Here is a 13,537-nt window from a genome sequence, read left to right as displayed (position 1 = left end):
GCCAACTGACCAATCAGAGCAGACTGGGCTTTTGGGGATGAAACAGAGCGTTTCAGACAGAGGGTGAAAAGAGGTGTTGCAGCACAGCCGGTATGAGAAAAGTAAAGCGTTTTTTGAACATTAAATTATGTAAACATGTTCTGTATGTGGAAACCCCAAATACAAGTATGCACCTGAAGATGAGCATAATAGGTCCTCTTTAATCATCCATATTCAGTGCTACATGCTGTTGCAGCATCCCTTCTTGTAACAGTGACTAAAGCATTTTAGCTGACAAAGTTAGCTACTTATTATTTATTCATGTATTCAGTTCTATTTCTGACTTGTGTGATAACCTTTTACTACATTTTGACAGTTCTGGGGCTCCATAGTTGGCTCATGGTAGTCTCATATCAATCCAGTATATCTGACCAATGGTAAGACACACTAAAACACACAAAAACACCAGCATATGTGCGTATACATCACACCCTTCAAATCGATTGAGAGTACGAGTGTCAGTGACAGTGACAGAGGTTGACTGACCAGGGCACAGAGCAGGTCGACAGCTTCCAGGATGAGCTCCTGATGTCCTATTCTGGTGACACCCAGCTCCTCCAGCTCCTGATGGGTGATGTGCAGCAGCTGCTCTCCTCCCATCTGCTCCCGCTCGAAACTCTTCACGTACTGCTGGAGACAGTCGTCCAGACCTGAGGAGAGCACAGACAGACACAGATTAGCCAGTGCGGATGTTTGGGTGCTATCACTGTGTATAAGGGGTCAGTTTAGTAATATATAAATATTACTAATGTGCCTAATTAGAGAGCTTAATGCCCCTCCAGAGACAAAAAAAATATAAAAATGAGTATAGGAAATAGGGATGTCACAAGAACCGGTATTTGAGTATGATAGAAAAAGATTCCCTGATAATGCTACATTGTGAACAACAAATCTGTGATGAAATCAGCAGGAGGAGAGCTTTTTAACAGCAGGTGTAAGCAGCCGGTGGGAAGCACACTCCCAGTAGGCTAAATGACAGAGGTTGCACTGAGTTACATTATGATTCAAGCTCTACTCAGTAAAAATGAGCATTGGGTGAAGGTAAATTATAACGTTAACATGAAGTGTTCAAATGTAATCTTGTAAAATTTAGTTTTTGGTGAGAAACTTGAGGCGGATCATCAGGGATTACTAGTAAATTCGCAAAAAAATAAATTATGCAAACAAATATAAAGGACAGATTTAAACTTCCTGGATCAATAACGCATAACTGAAACGTTGTTAAAACACAAACGAGGGCTCTTTCTAACCGTAGTAAGGTAGACAACGAGCTACAACCTCATTTTAATCAAAACGAGCCGTCCTCCGAGTTGGACACATAACATTGGTATCTATGCGCAGCAGGCTGTGAGACGAGTGGTCAGGGACCGTCGACAAAGTGCAACGCCGAAAAGAGTTGCTACAAAAATATTCAATAACTTCACTATTATACAGTGTAGTAATACAAAAAATTACTTCACACATCAATGGTCTCCTCATAGTTGTACTAAAACATTTAGTTTGGAAAAATATGCTTTTGCATAATTTTTGTGAATTTTGAATGGGAAAAATATTCAATAACTTCACTTTTATAAAGTGTTGTGCCACCAAAATGTCTTCACTCACTAATGGTCACATTCTGGTTGTACTACAACACTTATTTTGGAAAATGTGAGTTTGTATAATTTTGGTTTATTTTTATTGGGAAAAATATTCAATGACTTCACTGTTATAAAGTGTAGTGCCACCAAAATTATGTAAAAGCATATTTTTCCAAAATAAGTTTAGTAGTACAACTATGAGGAGACCGTTGATGTGTGAAGTCATTTTGGTGGTACTGCACGGTATAATACTGAAGTTATTGAATATTTTTATGGCATCTCTTTTCGGCGTTGCACTTTGTAGACGGTCCCTGACCACTCGTCTCACAGCCGGCTGCGCATACAGACCAATGTAATGTGTCCAGCTCGAGAAGGACAGCTCGTTTTGATTAAAATGAGGTTGTATCTCGTTGTCTACCTTACTATGGTTAGAAAGAGCCGTCGTTTGTGTTTTAACAACGTTTCGGTTATGAGTTATTGATCCAGGAAGTTTGAATCTGTCAATGTCTTTCCAACTTTACCGAAGTCAATGACTTGACTGTCAGGAATGATTGGAGGAAGTGCACTGAGAGGTAACTCGATTCAATATTTTAACCAACTGACAGCCCTAATTCAAATGTAATCCTGTAAAATTTTGTTTTTGGCGAGAAACTTGAGGCGGATCATCAGGGATTACTAGTAAATTTGCAAAAAAACAGTATGCAAACGGATATAAAGGCAAGTATATTAAAGTACATGGGGTTTATTGTTTTCTTTTCGTTTATTACTATGGAATCGAACTGGGTATTGAGAGTCGTGGAATTTCTCTGGTATTGGTATTGACTATAGGCCTACTAAAGTTCTGGTATCATTACATCCTTAGTAGGAAATATTGATTGCAGACTGATAAAAATACAGATTTGAGTTCCTCTCTGTCATGTTGTACTCTGAATCCTGGTCCACTTATACTGTAGCTGCAATACAGAATTCAGGCATGAGTGCAGACACCCACACACCAAAAACTCAATGCTAAAGTCTGCCAAATAGAAACACAGGCTAAACACCAGCCTAAAGCCGGAAATTTCATCAATGCTTTATCGACAACTTACTAACTGTCACCTAGAAAACACATATCTGTTGGGTTGGCTTCCCAATATCTGATGATTGCACACCGTGCTGCAATACGATTTCCTGTGATGCTTTTTACATGCAAAAGAATAAAAAGCAATGCATTTTTTCAGAGTTTGCAGAAAAAGCTGAATTTCATGCACATTCTGAGTGATTAAGGGTGTGTCCAAAATATACCCAGAGAGACGTGAGCAACATATTGACGTATGACTTTCCGCTGTTAAGCTGTGGCTGCCCGCCATGCAGAGAGCCAATCAGCTGCACATACTGTAGACGTGGTGGGTCCGGGATACTATTGATCAGTGTGAGCCTCAGGCTTTGAACCAAACAAAGTCAGCAGAAAGCACACCTCCCCACAGACCTAATGAACAAGCCTGCTCCAAAATAAGCACACACAGAGCAAAAAAAAGCATGAGAGGAAGCTAATCCATGCACACACACACACATGGAACCACACAAACAGTGCACTGTGCGAACACACTCACTTCGAACACAATCACACGTACAAATACAATTACAACTGCTGCTGTTATTCAGGGTCTTGACGCCTCTGCGGAGGCATGTTGTTAAAGCCGAGTGGAGCTGTGAGGAAAACACTGATGCCCAAGGGAAGCGATGCTGACAGAGAGCAGACAGTGTGGTAGCACCTCAACACAGTCACCACACACACACACACACACACACACACACACACACACACACACACACACACACACACACACACACACACACACACACACACACACACACACACACACACACACACACACACACACACATATTCGCCACAAAGGATGAGCAAGAGGAGGCATCTTGCTCTTGGTATGCCATGGGACATAACAGACGAAATATAAGCCCACTGTTGCTCTGAGTGACACGGACAAACAATCTTGTTACATACGGCACAGAAGAGCAATTGAAAATCTAACACGTCAGTAAGAGGATCTGCTCTGCAGCGCCACAAGTGGAAATTGTTTAATGGAATACATTCCCCATGGACAACCCCTCATAGCACACGTTAGTATGTGTTTCACATACAACATTATCTCAGGCGAGATGTTATGACATGAAGTATGTGAAAACTACACATGTAAAATCAAGTAGGTGCATGTGATAACTTGTTGGTGCGCATGTAATTTGTTACTGTTATTGAAACTACTTAGGAACAAATTGTTAAAACATTTAAAATGCTGTAAGAATAAAACTGTACAAATTTGAGGTACTTCACTTGAATATTTCAATTTCGTGTCAGTTTCTGCTTTCTACTAATCCACTGCAATTCAGAGGTTAGTGTTGTACTTCTTACTCCACTACATTGACAGTTATAATTACTAGTTTCTTTACATGTTTTACATACAGTACAAACAGGTCATTTTCCTGCGTTGAATACTTTTATATATTTTGCTAATAACTTAAGTAACATTTCCACTGCAGGACTTTTACTGGTAATAGAGTATACTTTCCTTGTGGCATTGCAACTTTTACCTAAAGGTGCTAAATGTGAGATTGGGAGCATTTCTATTGCCTCTGTACGGCGCTCAACATGGCGACGGCTAAGCCATTACCTCGCAGCTGACAGTGCTAACAGCGCTAAACGTGAAAACAACAGCAAAAGGGCTGACAGAGCTAACAGTGTTAACCTGGGGGGGGGGAACCAGAGGATGGGTGCTACGCTTCCGCAACAACGCCGTTGGTCGGGACGGCGTTATCGGCTGTAACCAACGTATGAGAGCAGTGCAGAGCGGCGGCCTTGAGCTGGCCAGTGGGGCACGCTCACATGCACGAAGATGGACTAAAATGCACATGCGGCCGGCCTGGCGATGTCAACAAAGCAAGGAGCAGCTCTGATTACAACACAGAGGGAGAGTGACTTCATTCTCTGCTCAGGTAGACATTACTCCTCTCTATCTTTACATGGCAAATAGTTGTTTGATGCTATATTAATGCTCTGAATATCATATAGAGAATATTTAGGTAAAGGATCTCGATCTTTTTTTGTTATTAGTTATTTGTATTGATTTTAGGTGGAGCTAGTTTCACAGGTATTGTTCCTAAAATAGGGGCAGGACCCCGTTCAAAGGGATGAGATGATGATAATGATTCATGGAAATTAGAAAAAACAAAGTTCAGGTACACAAATCTGAAATATTTTTTTTGTTTTAATTTGTCTCCGTAAAAGTAAAGTCTAAATCTAAAGTTTAGACGGGAAATCATTTGCTCCATCTCCCCCCGTTTCAGTGCTGCTGCCGCACTACTGTACACACACACGCACCTCTACACACAACAAACAGCGATATCCGTCTGTTAATAAATACTAATAATTAATGTTGAATATGAATAATGAATAATGTTGTGGGATTATTTCTTATTTCATGAGCTATGGGGCTTTATACATTATTATTACATACTAAACTAAAATGAAGCATTTACGAATACTGATTGGGAGGTTGATTACCATGGTAACGGTCGAAGCTTCGGAGCATTGGGGTCAGCCCTAGCTAAATCCAATAACTGTGTTGTATTTTATAAGGTTATCATGTTTTTTGTATGTAAAATATGAATCTGAAAGATAACTAACTATAGCTGTAAAATGAATGTATTGGAGCATAATATTTATCTTTGAAATGTAGAATAGAAGTATTGAGTAGCATTAAATGGAAATACTCAAGGTAAGTACCTCAAAATTGTAATTAAGTAGAATAATTGAGTAAATGCACCTAATTACTCTCCATCACTGACTTGCACATGTGAATCAATACTCTGTCACGTGGACAGTTAACATGTGATCACATGTTAATTTTTCTATGTTTTTTTCTGGAAATGGCTGTAAGAAGCTATTTAAATTGTTGTCTACTCTCATACCCAGTTCCTCATATTTATTCAGACAACCAAAAAAATATGTGATAATTCATTTCAATACAGCCCTGCATGTTTTTTTTTTGTTTTTACAAGAATGCTCTCGGTGACCAATGCTTCACTAAGAGTAAGTGCACTGCTACGTTCCAGCATTATATTTAAATTAGCTGTTTTCCTTTCCTTTCAGTGTAAAATGTTTATTACAGTGGGAAAATAGTCTAGCGTGGTCTAATAAATCATCACCAGTGTTGGCACAAGTGGACTGAGCGTTCAGATTTATTTAGCTAGCCAGCAGCTACTGATGCAGAGACAGCCATGCTGGGAACATGGACACAGAGCAGAGAGAAAAGCCCCGCAGCTAATGACTATCTGAATATGTGACTCCTGACCCTCGCTATCAGAGAGACACGAGAGGAAAGATGGCTATTTCTCAAAATGGTAATCTTTATGTCCGGAGGGAGGTGAGCCTCCGAAACCAAACCAATACATCCTTCTCATTTCCGCTGCCACTCGCATATTCGTCCTTCCCCATTTACACCGCTGCCTCTCCTTCTGGAAGCGCTTTTTAATGGTAGTCATGTCGTACCATGTGGCATATGTCATCATAATGCAAATGCAATATCTCACTGTATTTGCAAAGTGATGCCAGTATAATATCTTCACTGCACATTTAATATTCTCTGCAGGTGGAATGAACTTTTTCACACTTATTATTCTAGTCGTGACTTCATTCCTCTTCCTGGCGTCTAATCATTAATAGTTGCACCTCTCTTTTTTCCCCCTCTCTCCACCTACAGTTAGTATGAATTATATAAAGAGGTGATGAATAAAGAATCAAAGAGGTGCAGGCTGAGTACCTCGGTTTCCTCTGGGAAAGCCCCCTACTATAGCTACGTCCTACTTCTGCAACACACACACAGATGAATGGGATGCTGAGTTGACAGCAGTGCATCCAGTGTCTCTTTAAAGATACGATGTGATTTGTTGTTTCAAATAAATGTGAATTCTCGCTCGCATACTTACACAACAAGCACAGAACTGCACACATACATTCACACATATGCATACGCATTGTGACACACAGCTGCTAGCCAATCACATGAGTCAGGACGCCTCCCCTAGAGGACAAACAGCTGATCTGGGTTCATCTGCTGAGTTCATATGCCAGCTGGAAATAGCACATGGTGCTCGCAAACACACACATACACACAAACTAACCAACAAATAGGGGTCGGGTTCGTCAGCACTACACCGCACAAGACAGTTAATGATATTAAAATGATGTAGATGCGATTAGTCAAGATCTGAAGCGGTTGTGACTGCACCGAGCAACAACAAATACCCTTTTCCTGCCTCCCAAGTGCCTTCTAATGGAGGACGGAAACGGCAAAAATAAAAAATGAATGAATAAATAAATAAATATATGCTTAAAATGCCACTAATTTGGCATTAATGCAATCAATCTTTTGGAGGTTGTAGCAGGCTCAGTTTTAAAGCTAGAGTGAAGCTTTCAAGTTATCATAGGAAGAAATGAATTGGTACCAAACATGTCATACTAGCTTGTCGGGAAGGAGGTTAAATAACGCTCCAAACTTGTGCTAAATTTTGGCAAGGAAAAACTGTCATGGCCATTTTCAAAGGGGTCCCTTGACCTCTGACCTCAAGATATGTGAATGAAAATGGGTTCTATGGGTACCCACGAGTCTCCCCTTTACAGACATGCCCACTTTAAGATAATCACATGCAGTTTGGGGCAAGTCATAGTCAAGTCAGCACACTGACACACCGACAGCTGTTGTTGCCTGTTGGGCTGCAGTTGCCATGTTATGATTTGAGCATATTTGTATGGTAAATGCAGTACCTGTGAGGGTTTCTGGATAATATTTGTCATTGTTTTGTGTTGTTAATTTATTTCCAATAATAGACATATACATACATTTGCATAAAGCAGCATTTTTGCCCACTCCCATGTAGATAAGAGTATTAAATACTTGACAAATCTCCCTTTAAGGTACATTTTAAACAGATAAAAGTGTGCGATTAATTTGCGATTAATCGCAATTAACATGAACAATCATGCGATTAATCGCGATTAGATATTTTAATCGATTGACAGCCCTAAAATACATACATTTAGAAATAAATACAAAATAAATTTAAAAAAAGCAAAAATAAATAAATAATAAATGCAAAAATTAAAAATTAAAAGTGGATGTCACATTTTATCAATTAATTAATGACTTCTTTTATTTTTAATATTATTTTTACTACTTTTAATGGCATATTTATTTATCAAGTCATTTATTTATTCATCTGTTATTCTGGCAGGTTCTGTCCTCCATACCTTCTCACATACAGCTGTTTACTGCAGGAAATATAAAAAACTGACCTCACGCTTAAGTATGCCATGTAGTGTAATAAAAGTCAAACCTAGCCTGCGTGCAGCTGAGATAAACAAAAAGAAACTTTGCATGAGTAATGTCAGAGTTGTCTCTCTGTGTGATCAAGTCATGAGCTGCTGCTAGTTTCCCCTGGGAGCGATACTGACTTGTGAATAAGATATTTAGCTCAACCAGAGATAGTTGAAATCATGCCGCTTCCACAGTGTGTGGAGTCACTACAGCGGGCGCTGCTCACGTGGCGATGGCAGGCCTCACTAATGTGTTTCCTGTAAATATTGTCTTTCCTGCTGCGATTCAGGAACTTAATATTGAGCAGTATTTGCTGAGCCAGGGCATTGCCTGCTTATCTCCCATATCGCTCACTTTGAATAGCTCTTCATAAAACAAATTTGTCAATTGTCAACAGTCTGTTTTTTTTTCCCACAGTCTAATAGAGATAATAAGATTACTGCTGTGTCACTTGGGTTTGTGAATTGGAGTCATCTCAGTGCTTTTGTACGCTCCTCTTTTAAGTTGAATGAGAGCCTTATTCAGAATCTTTACTGGACAAAAGCACCACAGAATAGTGCTAACAAAAGCTCCAACTATCTCTATCTCTTCTCTCTTTTTTAATTAGCAAAAAGCAAAACATGCAGCTTGTCATGTAGCTAGGTAGAAAATATGTAATCTGTCCAGCAAAGCTTAAATTTTAGGTCTAGGAATGACAAACCGTTACCTTTGATTTAAAGGATAACTTGCATTTTTCAACCTGGACCCTATCTCCCATGTGTTTGTGTCTAAGTGACTAATGGGGACAACAATTTTTGAAATTGGTTTAGTATTGAGGCAGAACGCTGCAGCCGCTAAACCAGCTGTAATGTAATCATATGGGGCAACCTGGCACCGTCAATTTATGTCCACTAAAAGTGCTTGTTTTTGCAACTGACAGGCTCAGATTGTTATCATAAGTGTCTGACAACATTATGGAAAAAACCCTACAGAGAAATAAAACCTTTTTCTTACCTTTCGCTTCCGTTTGTCATTGTGTCATTTGACTTGTTGCAGGAAGACAACGGTGGAAACGTGAGTGGAGAGAGGAGTGCCACGGGACACCGGTATTCAGAGGTTTTATGTGTTGGAGTACAGACAGCGTAGCTTAGTGTTATCTAAAGTAATTTCAGTGTCATGGCTGAATATTTAGATGATTTCCACAATGTGGATGTGATGCCACATTTCACAGCGAGGCTTCTCCGAGCGAGACACACAACAACAAACAGACTGGATCAAGCGAAGGGTAAGAAAAATGTCCCATTTCTCTGTAGGGTCCTTTCTATAATGTTGTCAGACACTTATAATAACAATCTGAGCCTGTCAGTGGCAGAAACAAGCACTAAGCCAAATGATTACATTACAGCTTGTTCAGCGGCTGCAGTGTGCTCCCTCAATACTGGACCAATTTCAAAAGGTGTTGTCCTCATTAGTCACAGACACAAAAATATGTGAAAATAGGGTCCAGGTTGAAAAATACCAAAGTAATCCTTTAAGTTACAAATTGCTGAAAACTGGCCCATTTCGATTTGGGAAGGAATTCAAAATAAGCCATAAGGCTGCATTATTTTTCATCCTCAATGATTTTAACAACTGTGTTTTTAATTATCAAATAAAATCAAACGGATTCAGATTCTGTAACTTGATTCGGTGCTTTAGATTTAAAATGCTGTTGAACCACATCCTTACCACAAAGGCACTAGATTTTTATTGTGTCTCTTGTTTTGTGCCCGCAGCCTGATGTGGTATACAAATATTTCTTGTTAGCAAAACTGAACTATCTCTGCAAGAAACAGAGGAATCCCATGATCCCGACCATCAGTGAATCCCCGAGGCTCCGGCGAGCATCTCGTGTTGACAGCTTCATCCACATTTCATGCAATTCCCTCCAATCTTTCCCTCGTCTTTCCTCAGCAAAATAAACCCCTCCCCTTCGGAAAATACCGGGGTTGCCGGGCAACCAAAGCGAGAGAGGCCTCCGAGCAGAAGTGAGGGATCAGCAGTTGCTGCCTATATACTGTATATGCTCCACACACTGACTGAAAGCTTGTTGAAGGCCACAATAAAAAAAGACTGCATTTACACTCTCGCCCGAGCAGTTACTTTGCATTAACATCAACTGATATCAGACTGTCAAACATGTGTTTTCCTCTGAGACCACGTTTGGGTCAGGCTAAAGCCAGGGCTAAGCAAAGACTCCTGTCCCGTTGCCGTGCCCCCGCCTCCAGCTTTGAGCCTCCAGCTGGAGTAAGTGCTTCGGTGAGTGGGAAGAAAAGACACAACACTCGCCGAAAATATTCCTACTGTGAAATATTCATCACATCATGACAGAATATTCTTAAGAACATGGCATTTTAGCTCCCCGGTATGTGAGCTTTCAAGTGCACCACGGCCTCCTTGCTGAAATCCAGCTAGCAGGGAGGTGTCAAGAAGGAGCACGACGACGGGAAACAGGGTCAACCAGGAAGCTGCGAGGAGTTCAGAGGCAGAGCTCGACTCTGAGGACCTAACCGACCTCAGGGAATCTGAAGCGACTACAGTAGAAGTCTAATAATATATTAACATGGACGTTAGCTTTACCTCACAAGCCCTAACTATCAATATTCCACCCCATTTAAATGTATCTTCAGCTGTAGTTTGAGAAGAGCAGTAAAGAATAGACTGTGCAGCAAAGAAGCACACTTTTCCAAACAATCCCGTACTGGAGGAAATGTCACAATTAATATGTTCACATGTTGACATTAAAGGTGCAGTAGGTAACTTTGAGCAAATATGATAAAAAAGTTATTTATATAAAACTGTCACTATATCCAGACAGTAGTGCATGAGACAGATGATATATGAAAAAAATATGTTCCTCTGTGTCCTCCGGTGCTCCTAATGGCATTTGCAAGATTTCACAGCGCCGAAGGAAAACAACCAATCAGAGCCGAGCAGTCTCTAAAGCAGCTGTCAATCACTACTTGCAAAACTCGCAAACTCCGATCAAATGCTCAAACTAGGCAGTGTTGATCAAATATGAATCAAGATTCATTACTGTAATGCCTATTTGTCACATAAAATGTTTTCAGAAACATCTTGTAGTGTACTGTTTTGCTGTAAAATGAGAAAGTTTGCTCCGGCCGGTGGGCGGGGCTTGGTTTTGTCTCGAAGGTTTCAACATGGCAGCTGGGTCACAAACTTTGTCATTTTACAGCTAAACAGTACACTACAATATGTTTCTGAAACATTTGAGGCAAGATGTAGGCAGTTTGCGAGTTTCGCGAGCAGTGATTGACAGCTGCGATTGGTTGTTTTTGTCCGGGTTCGGTGGAAACTTGCAAATGCCATATAGGAGCACTAGGAGGAGGCAAAGCAACATGATTTCTTTCACAGATTATATGTCTCATACACTACTGTTAGGATATAGTGACAGTTTTATTAAAAATATAGCTTTAAGAGAGCAGCCTTCTTCTTGAAATGCTTCCACTCTTAAAGACCAAATATACTCTGGCAGATACACTGCATGTTATAGCGCTAACAGCTAATAATGAGTTCAGTATTCACCACAACGACCTAGCAATAATAATAAAACCAACCACAGAAGAATCATTGAGGAGCCAGTCCAGTGAGGGTATAAACTAGTGTTTCACTTGTAATGCACTGACCAATCACACTGCTCACGGCCAAAGGAACAAGTATTTCACGCTTAAAGCTGCATTATCTAATTTTTTGACCACTTCGGAGCAGCACAACAAGCTTTAAACAACATAGTTGACAGCTTTACAAAGATAGTATGGCACACATGTTAGCAAAGACCAGACACAGAGCAACAGTATTTATTTGGAGTCTTGTATTAACTCTTCTTTTAGCTCTGTTTTTCTCTCCACCATTATTATTATTATAGAAAAGATATTTCACACATCTTTAGCAGCTGAATGCTTCACTTTCTTCACCAGCTAGTTGATAACTTTGTCTGTCAGTTGTGTGGTACTGGGCAGGTAGCCTACGGTGGGTTCAAAGAGCTTTTTTAATGTGGAAACAGCTGCCTGATGTGCTTGGGAATGTCGCTGATGAGAGCTGGGAGAGTGAACCAGCTGAAAATGTTCGGTAGAACTAAAGGGAACTGCAGAGTCGGGTGCTAATTGACTGTGGGTTCAACACTATGAGCGACCCCTTTTACATTACACACAGTCATTTGATTGCTTGTTGATAAAAAAATATTTAGTAGAGCAGCTTTAAAGCTGCAGTCGGTAACTTTGAGCAAATATAATAAAAAGTTATTTTTATAAAACGGTCGCTATATCCTGACAGTAGTGCATGAGACAGATAATCTGTGAACAAAATCATGTTCCTCTGTGTCCTCGTAGTGCTCCTGATGACATTTGTAAGTTTCCACCACACCCGAACAAAAACAACCAATCGGAGCCGAGCAGTTTCTAACGCAGCTGTCAGTCACAGCTCATGAAACTTCTGAACTCCAATCAAACTGTCAAATTAGTCAGCGCTGATCAAATATGAATCAATATTCTGTTACTGTAATACCTATTTCTCTCCTCAAATGTTTTCAGAAACAGATTGTAGTGTACAGTTTAGCTGTAAAATTAGTTTGTGACCCGGCTGCCATGTTGAAAACAGTCGAGCCGACACCAAGCATCGCCTACCGGCCGGAGCTAGTACCATTAAGAATCGGGCCATTAGGAGCACAAGGGGGGACCACAGAGGAACATGATTTTTTCACAAATTATCTGTCTCGTGCACTACTGTCAGGATATAGTGACATAAAAATAACTTTTTATCATATTTGTTCAAAGTCAGCTCGCTCCACCTCACGTGCATGTGCGCACACTACGCACTGCAGAAGAGTAAGTAGCTCTAAGAATATCTAGTGAATGTACAGTGGACGTTTGTGCAGAAATAACTGCTGCAGCTCCACCAGACCAACAGAGGTGTCAAGTGTCTTGTGAAGTGACGGGGCTCTGCAACGAGTAACGTTATCGTCTCCGACCGGGTGCCGGTGTCTTCGCTGTTCCCTCCGATTGCGGTCAGGAAGCTGAAGCAGGAAAAGCCAACACTAGGATCAGCATTGATTCATGGAGAGACCTCCGTCTTGTCAGCTATAACATTACTGCCAAGCAGGTGAAATATAGAGTGATATTGTGGTTTTAGCTGACGTGTGTCGCCTCACTGTGTTGAGCGATGCTCGTTCATGTCTCTGTAGAGCGAGCACAAGCGCGAACCCGACGCTGACTTTCGTTGACTTAACGGCCACAGGTGTCGCTGTTAACAAGCATTTCTGATTCTTACAAACAGTCCCTTGAAAGACCAAAACAACCCGACAGCCATGAAGCTGATTCAATGAAGTGTTTTTTTATGATTCTGAAACATTGTGTAAGACCCAGCTGTTGGTCTGAGCTTAAACAGACAAACTAGCTTAGCAGTAATGTTGACAGCTAAGCTGAAATAAACTGTTAACTTCCTGGCAACTATAAAAGGATAAAAGCTTAAAATCTGGTTTAATCTTTTAAGTCAGGGTTTCTCATTTGC

General features: G+C 40.5%; 1 protein-coding gene across 4 annotated transcripts in view; it reads right to left on the bottom strand.

The window, feature by feature from the left end:
* LOC141775075 (connector enhancer of kinase suppressor of ras 2) overlaps positions 1 to 13,537 on the bottom strand; it is an 82,466-nt gene that overhangs the window by 60,917 nt on the left and 8,012 nt on the right. For all 4 annotated transcript variants that reach the window (XR_012595547.1, XM_074648001.1, XM_074648002.1 and 1 more), the window contains exon 2: positions 526 to 689. Coding sequence is in view for 3 of the 4 variants with exons in the window: in XM_074648001.1 (XP_074504102.1) it covers positions 526 to 689 (164 nt within the window). In the remaining variant the exon portion in view is untranslated. The remainder of the gene's footprint in view (positions 1 to 525; positions 690 to 13,537) is intronic.

This window comes from Sebastes fasciatus, chromosome 10, assembly GCF_043250625.1.
Source record: "Sebastes fasciatus isolate fSebFas1 chromosome 10, fSebFas1.pri, whole genome shotgun sequence".
NCBI lineage: Eukaryota > Metazoa > Chordata > Actinopteri > Perciformes > Sebastidae > Sebastes > Sebastes fasciatus.
This window is presented reverse-complemented; position numbering and strand designations above follow the sequence as displayed.